The 8,586-nt window shown below is 41.2% G+C and overlaps 1 protein-coding gene across 3 annotated transcripts in view; it reads left to right on the forward strand.

The window, feature by feature from the left end:
- Window positions 1-8,586, forward strand: part of LOC107572643 (inactive dipeptidyl peptidase 10-like) — a 34,937-nt gene that overhangs the window by 22,878 nt on the left and 3,473 nt on the right. For all 3 annotated transcript variants that reach the window (XM_016259068.1, XM_016259065.1, XM_016259066.1), the window contains 5 exons: window positions 655-702; window positions 790-911; window positions 1,020-1,067; window positions 3,853-3,951; window positions 5,317-5,386. In XM_016259068.1, the coding sequence (XP_016114554.1) occupies window positions 655-702; window positions 790-911; window positions 1,020-1,067; window positions 3,853-3,951; window positions 5,317-5,386 (387 nt within the window). The remainder of the gene's footprint in view (window positions 1-654; window positions 703-789; window positions 912-1,019; window positions 1,068-3,852; window positions 3,952-5,316; window positions 5,387-8,586) is intronic.

The raw sequence follows: 8,586 nt of genomic DNA on the forward strand, positions 1-8,586 counted from the left end.
AAGTACTAAAATTAATAAATACAGATTTATGAAAACGATATGCATATGTGTGTGTGTGTGTGTGTGTGTGTGTGTGTGTAGATATACACAAACACACACAAATTTAATTTATATAGTATCTGTCCTGCAGTATTTAGCATTAAAGTGAAATAATAATGCTAATAATTCAGACATTATTTTGCCTCACTGTAATCAGGTCCTCCTGGATGTTTGAGAATAGGTATGTTTTACGAGTTTAGAAGAGTTTAGGAGTTTAAAAGACTGGTTAGTGTTCAATCTCCTCTTGAGCCTCAGAGCCTCTCTGGAACAGCAGGCATTCAGACAACAGAGGAGTGTGAACGATGTGTGTGAATTGGCCCTTACAGTTCCTGCTCCGGCTTACAGGGGCGCTGCTGAGAATGAGCTCAAACACTCACACACACACGTCCAGGTCCCCACTTGGTCAAAATAAAAATAAAAATCACCAGAGGCTTTTTCACTTGATTTTAGCATGATTTAAGGCATGACCAACAGGGGACCTGGAAAATATCCCCTCTTGGCTCTGAGGTCCCCTGTTGGATAGGTAGACAAGTACACTAATGCGCGCACACACACACACACACAATCACACACACAGCCCGTCAGATCTCTAACATGTCATGTGTTTTTATGCAGATATTTTCTCAGTAATGAAGCTGGATTCAGTCACAGGCACCTGTACAGGTGAGATACACTGATGCTGCACAGACCGCTCTGTTTTTATTCTTCCTCAATAACTCTTGTTACAGCTGCGTGACCTTTGACCCCCAGGGTCAGCACAGTGGAGCCGTTCCATCGTGAGTGCTTGAGCTGTTCTGTGTTTAAACCTCACTGTTCATTCTATGAAGCTTCAGTGAGTCCAGACAGACGGGCCGTCCTGCTGAACTGCAGGGGTAAACCACACACACACTATATCACATTGGATTTGTCATGAATCAGCCTCATTCTGGTTTGCTAAAACACCTTAAGATTTCTTTAAACAATCTGTATTTCACGTTCAGGTCCAGGAATCCCCAAAACCACTGTGCACCTTCTAAGTAACATGAGTGGTGAGTCCAAACACACACACACACACACACACACACACACACAGAGGTTTACATTTGTGAAAAGTGGAGACATCCCATAGGCGTAATGGTTTTTATACTGTACAGACCGTATATTCTCTTGTCCTACACCAACCCTACCCCTAAACCTACCCCTCACAGGAGACTTTCTGCTATTTCAGATTTTCAATACACTCCATTCTGTGTGATTTATAAGCGTTTTGAAAAGTGGGGACATGGGTAATGTCCTGAAAAGTCACCTTCTCCTTGTAATACCTGTCATACCTTTGTCATTATACACATTTATGTCCTCATTTGTCACAAAAACGCATACACACACACACACACACACAGACACACACACACACACACACACACAATATTATACATACATATTAATACTGTAAAGCTGCTTTGACACAATCTGTATTGTTAAAAGTGCTATATAAATAAAGGTGACTTGACTTGACACGACTGTTCTTCATCAGATCTGCCGATGTTGGATGAACAAATCAAATGTCGGACTGTTCACTTAAAGGCACAATATGTCATTTTCGCCGCTAGAGGGCACATATTCTAAATAAAGAGACAAAGGCGTAGTTTGATGATGCCGTGACTGAGTGTGGAATCATGGGAGTTGAGGTCTTCATCCCCACAGCCGATGTAATCCGACGGGACTCGGGCAGAAATCATGTTCATGGATGAAGATGCTTTACGCTAATGATTTATTAACGTAGTAGTATGAAGCAGGGTGAGGCTGAAAGCCGTCCAAGCGAAACGAGGTGCTGAACGAGCGTGACACACGGCTGGAAAGCAGCAGAGCTTTTATTTTGCCACAGTCGAGCGCTTCCGCTGCTTCCGGTCGTGCGTATGTGGGGTAAAGCAGCGGAGCTTTTATTATGCCACAGTCGAGCACTTCCGCTGCTTCCGGTCGTGCGTATGTGGGGTAAAGCAGCGGAGCTTTTATTATGCCACAGTCGAGCACTTCCGCTGCTTCCGGTCGTGCGTATGTGGGGTAAAGCAGCGGAGCTTTTATTATGCCACAGTCGAGCACTTCCGCTGCTTCCGGTCGTGCGTATGTGGGGTAAAGCAGCGGAGCTTTTATTATGCCACAGTCGAGCACTTCCGCTGCTTCCGGTCGTGCGTATGTGGGGTAAAGCAGCGGAGCTTTTATTATGCCACAGTCGAGCACTTCCGCTGCTTCCGGTCGTGCGTATGTGGGGTAAAGCAGCGGAGCTTTTATTATGCCACAGTCGAGCACTTCCGCTGCTTCCGGTCGTGCGTATGTGGGGTAAAGCAGCGGAGCTTTTATTATGCCACAGTCGAGCGCTTCTGCTGCTTCTGGTCATGCGTGTGTGGAGTAAAGCAGCTGAGCTTTTATTATGCCACAGTCGAGCGCTTCCGCTCCTTGCATTTGTGCGTGTGTGGGGTAAAGCAGCGCTGTTTTATCATAATAGATACATTTAAAAGTTCTGTTATAATGCTACTCTGTACGGTCGTCACCGGTCTATTAAAACACACAAGATATTGAAGTGTCTTTGGTGTTTCTATGTTTTCTACAAAACAAAACCGGAAATTGAGGGGTTATGATGTCATTAGCAGGCGACACAATGACACTATAGACACGGTGCGTGTCGCTAGTTAAAAATTGCTTATTTCTCTGGATTTAAACATTCTTCGAAACATTTTGGATAATGTAAGTACACAAGTCAGCAAAATATATAACACTGTTCTAGTGGTTTTTGGATATTTTAATAAAAAAATCTTACATATTGTGCCTTTAAATGGTGATATGGACGAGTGTGTGTGAGTATTAAAGCACAGACTGCTGTGTAAATGTAACGTTTGCGTGTTGTGCGTGTCTGTTTTTTCTCAGTTTAGCATCTGCATCTCACTATATGAGACATGAACACATGAACTTCATCTGAGACTCGTGTCACCAGCATTTCACTTTTTACTTTGAGAAAACTATCGAAACAGAAACTCAAAGGTGTTTGTTGCATATCTAATTATAATGCAATGTTAGATAGGGCCATGTGTTCATTTCATTGATAAAAGAGAATGAACGACTGTTCTTTTAAGGATTTTAGGAACTGGGAGTGATGCTGGTGCTAGAATGTTTTTTTCACACTCAGTACAGTTAAGTTAAGTAATGCGAGAGGTTTACAAGAACAATAAATAAAAAAAATAAGCTTAAGTTCAAGTAGGCTACGAGTCGCCTTTATAAACACAACCGTCTTAATGACAAACCACCAAAAAAAAAGTTTGGCTTAACTTGAAAAAACTGTAACAGATTACATTACAATTGTAAAGTAGAATGTAATAATACTAATAATAGTAATAATAATACAGTTTATTAAAACATTAGTTTTAAAGAATATCACACAATTTTCGTCCATGATTTAAAAAGCCATTGAAACACTGTTGCACTTTGAATTATTTGAACTTCATTTGATTACATTTTAAAAGATTGTTTATGCATGCATTTGATTGCTAATGTTTTTGATAATAAAACTGTATTAAACAATAAAATATGGAATCTAGAAAAAAATGGAAAACAACAAATTTGGAGAAAGTATTAAACAGGTTTCATGAGGCCCTACAATCATGCTCTGCCCTCTTTCAGCCCTACTTTCCCATTTACTCTGTGCTGCCCTGTCGAAAAAGGCAAAGGGCCTAAAATAAAATAAAATACATAATGAAACAAACATATATATTAGTTCCTCAAAAAATGGCAGGACACACCGAACCTTAAGCTGTCTTGTTTTCTTTCTCTTCTGCTCTGTAGATCACGTGACTGTAGATGCTCATCTGGAGATCAGAGAATTTCTCCAAAAGAAACAAACTCCAGTTAGACAAATCAGGAATTTACTGATTAACAATCAGGGTATGATTTTTTTCATCATCATCATCATCATCATCATCATCACAGTCATCATCATCAAGATGCTCGTCTGGAGATCAGAGAATTTCTCCAAAAGAAACAAACTCCAGTTAGACAAATCAGGAATTTACTGATTAACAATCAGGGTATGAAGTCATCATCATCATCATCATCATCATCATCACAGTCATCATCATCACTACCATCACCAACTTGACAAACAGGAAATAAATACAACAATAAAAAATGCCAATGAGATTTTCATCTTAGTCATTATAATTGCTAACATCTGATGCCATAAACCTCACATCCCTGACCATGAATGAAAACTGAAAAGCATCATATCAGAACAAACATCTGAGAAAAAGCACATCACGTCCTCTTAACATTCATCGGACAGAAGTTACAGGTAAATCAATCTGAAGACAACATATCAGATGAGTCGAACATAAACCCTGTCCAAATATTTCAAACCTCCTCAATGAAAGTCTGATTACTCAAAGATCTCACGTGTGAAAGATCTCACACACCACAACAGGACTGACGAAGAGCATCTGAAGATTAACCTCAAGCTAATCGCAGGAAAACGACACGGGCACATTTGAGCCAGAAGAGAGATCTGAAACAAACTGTTCTTTGGGAACTAAACATAGAGGAACTTCCACAGCAACCTTACGAGGACTGGAAAAAGCACTGTTCTTCCTCAGTATTTGTGACTTGTTGTCCAGTTGAAATATTTAAACATTCTTAAATCAAGATACATTTGTTGGAGAAGCAAAATGGCATGTATTGTATCAAGATATGTGAGTTTATACTTAAACCAAGAGTAAATATCAAATAAATAAAAAAAGAGCACAGTAAATATATATTGATTTAACAATGTTTATTTGTACTGGAAAAAAAGGGCAAAACTGTAACACCGAAGAATACATAAGTATTCACAAACAAACCAGGTTATTTTTCAAGAACACAAATAATCATCATTGTCACCATAAACATTATCATTTGTTTTTTTCATTTGTTCACAATCTGTATATATATATATATATATATATATATAAAATGTATATGTACGCCTGCTTCGACCTTGTTGTGATGCTAAGCACGCTTCCATTCAACCTTTTCTAGAAAAATTAATGTTGGCAGGTATTTTAGCGTACACACACTTTAAGATAATGTTTAGTAAATGAGGCCTCAGACTGCATGTGCTTTGTGCCATTCACACCGTTATGAACAAAAATAAATCACAAATAAGCAGCAACAAAAAAAAGATTCAGATTTTTGCCTGCAGTCTGAATGTAGTCTAGGATGGTTTGCACTCGTGTTTTTGCTGTAAGTGACTGATGTGTGTTTACTGTGTGTTTACAGCACTGAGACTCGAGCTCAGCTTCCCTCCGCAGTTTGAAGAGAGTAAACGACATCCGCTCCTGCTGCTGCTGTACGAGCTCACACACACACACATTACATTTAGTCATTTAGCAGACGCTTTTATCCAAAGCGACTTACAAAGTAGAAGCAATCAGACCAACGAGAGAGCAACAATATACAAGTGCTGTGACGAGTCTCAGTTAGTCTAGCACAGTGCACATAGCAAGGTTTTATTTATATAAATATATTAGACCGAATAGAATAGAATAGAATAGAATAGAATAGAATAGATAAGTGCTAGTATTAATTGGTCAGGTGATGGCGAAAAAGATGTGTCTTTAGATGTTTTTTGAAAATGGCTAAAGACTCAGCTGCTCGGATTGAGATCGGCAGGTCATTCCATCAGCTGAGGAAAGTCCAGGAAAAGGTCCGTGAGAGTGATTTTGTGCCTCTTTGGGATGGCACCACAAGTCGTCATTCACTTGCAGAACGCAAGCTTCTGGAGGGCGCATAGAGACAAGAGAGCATTACAATAGTCCAGTCTGGAGAGAACAAGAGCTTGGACAAGGAGTTGTGCAGTCTGCTCTGTTAGGAAGGGTCTAATCTTCCTAATGTTGTATAAGGAAAACCTGCAGGACCGGGCCTTTGTATCAATATGGTCTTTGAAGCTCAACTGATCATCCATCACAACTCCAAGGTTCCTGGCTCTCCTGGAAGGAGTTATGGTTGATGAACACAGCTGTATAGAGAGGTTTTGATGAAGTGCTGGGTTGGCTGAGACCAAGAAGCAGTTCTGTCTTAGCAAGGTTGAGCTGAAGGTGATGATCCTTCATCCAGCCAGAAATGTCTCTCAGACAGGCTGCAACGTGAACAGCCACTGTCAGATCATCTGTTTGGAATGAGAAGTAGAGTTGAATGTCATCAGCATAGCAATGATGGGAAAAGCCATGTTTCTGAATGACAGATCCTAAAGATGACATGTAGATGGAGAAAAGAAGTGGTCCAAGCACTGAGCCTTGAGGAACCCCAGTAGCAAGAAGTTGTGACTTAGAAACCTCACCACTCCACAACACCCTGAAGGACCTACCAGAGAGGTAAGACTTGAACCACTGGAGTGTGGTTCCTGAGACGCCCATCTTCATGAGGGTGGACAGGAGGATCTGGTGGTTAACTGTGTCAAATGCAGAATATTGAATGAATATATGAAGAAAATTGCAAAGTCATCAGCAGTACGAGTTGATGAAGGAGGAGGGGGAGGAGGACAGAGAAGAGAAGAAAAGGTTTTGAAAAGTGTGCGAGAGTCAGAACATTTGCTAATTTTGTTGTGGTAGTATGTTGTTTTAGCAGTGGAGACACTTGCAGAGAAGGAGGAGAGGAGTGACTGAGATACACTAAGGTCAGTAGAGTTTTTTGATTTGCACCACTTCCTCTCTGCAGCCCTGAGTCTAGAGCGATGTTCACGGAGAACATCAGACAGCCAGGGGGCAGAGGAGGTGGTGCATGCTGGTCTGAATGAAAGGGGGCAAAAGTTGTCTAAGCAAGATGTTAGAGTGGAGCAAAGAATGTCAGTAGCACTGTTTGTGTCCAGTGCTGAAAATTGAGAGGGTGGAGGAAGTGAGGATGAAACCATAGAGGATAGGCGAGTGGGAGAGTGAGCGTAGGTTACTCCGAAAGGTGACCTGTGGAGGAGTGTGTCTTGTGTCCGGGGTCAGTGTGAGGTTAGAAGTGATGAGAAAGTGGTCTGAGATGTGCAATGGTGTAACTAACGTCTAATGGTAGACTATCAAATTTCAATTATTTTGAAATAAGTAGATCCCTCCACCCCTCCCAATCGGGCGAGGGGTGTGGGAAAATGTGAAATTAATGGTGAGAGCTGCAGGAGTGGCAGTGTCCTCAGGTTTAGGTTAGTTTCAGTTAGGGCCATGAGGTTGAGACTTGAATGAGTAGCAATAGATGAAAGAAAGTCTGCTTTGTTTACAGCAGACTGGCAGTTCCAGAGATCAATTGGAATAGAGAGTAAAGTAGTAGAGGACATAGGGACAGTACGCAGATTATTAGAATTGCGCTGCCTCCAACATACAGTGCTTGATTTACGAGTGTTAGTAGTAATAGTAGAGATTTGAAAGCACATATTGAGTACAATTGACTAGAACAAGTAGATGAGAACAAGTTATACAAAAAGTAAAGAGAGGGAAAAAAAATCAATACTCAAGTGCCTTGTTGGTGTCCTTGCTCGTTGGAGTAGCGCAGGGAGAGTCGATGGTCTTTACACGAGGACTGCCGTGACCGCTGCCGCAGTGTACTGAGCAAATATATACTCCCCTGATTCCACGTACTTGAATGCAGCTGGCCATGCCTTACCACTTATTAACCAAAACAGCAAAGCCACGCGATACGCATGAGAACAAACGCGACTTGAGCACGCGTTTACCACGGTAAACACAGTAAACAAAACCATGTGTCCTAGCAACAACAACTGCCCTAAAATCTAATGAGAAAAGATACAAAACATTTACAGACTGCTGTCCCCTTCTGCTGCTCGACTGCTTACTTGCAAACAAGGTCAATTATACCTGGCTTTGGCCACGCCTTACTACTTATTAACCGAAACTGCAAAGCCACACGATATGCACGAGAACAAATGCGACTTGAGCATGCATTTACAACACACACACACACACACTCACACATAGACACACACACTCACTCACTCACTCACACACTCACTCACACACACAGACACACACACTTGCATTTGTGGTTTACGGGGACTCTCCATAGGCGTAATGGTTTTTATACTGTACAAACTGTATATTCTATTGCCCTACACCAACCCTAGACCTACAGGGTTTACAGGACAGGAAGTAAAAAAAAATACCCATGTCATTATACACATTTGTGTCCTCATAAACCATATATACCAGTCCACACACACAGACACACACTCACACACACACACACACACACACACACACACAGAGATACACACTCACACACACACACACACACACACTCAGGTTTACATTTGTGAAAAGTGGGGACTCTCCATAGGCGTAATGGTTTTTATACTGTACAGACCGTATATTCTATTGCCCTACACCAACCCTACCCCTAAACCTACCCCTCACAGGAGACTTTGTGCTATTTCAGATTTTCAATACACTCCATTCTGTGTGATTTATAAGCGTTTTGAAAAGTGGGGACATGGGGTAATGTCCTGAAAAGTCACCTTCTCCTTGTAATACCTGTCATACCTTTGTCATTATACAA

Source organism: Sinocyclocheilus grahami, unplaced genomic scaffold, assembly GCF_001515645.1.
Source record: "Sinocyclocheilus grahami isolate Dianchi unplaced genomic scaffold, SAMN03320097.WGS_v1.1 scaffold1785.1, whole genome shotgun sequence".
Classification (NCBI taxonomy): domain Eukaryota; kingdom Metazoa; phylum Chordata; class Actinopteri; order Cypriniformes; family Cyprinidae; genus Sinocyclocheilus; species Sinocyclocheilus grahami.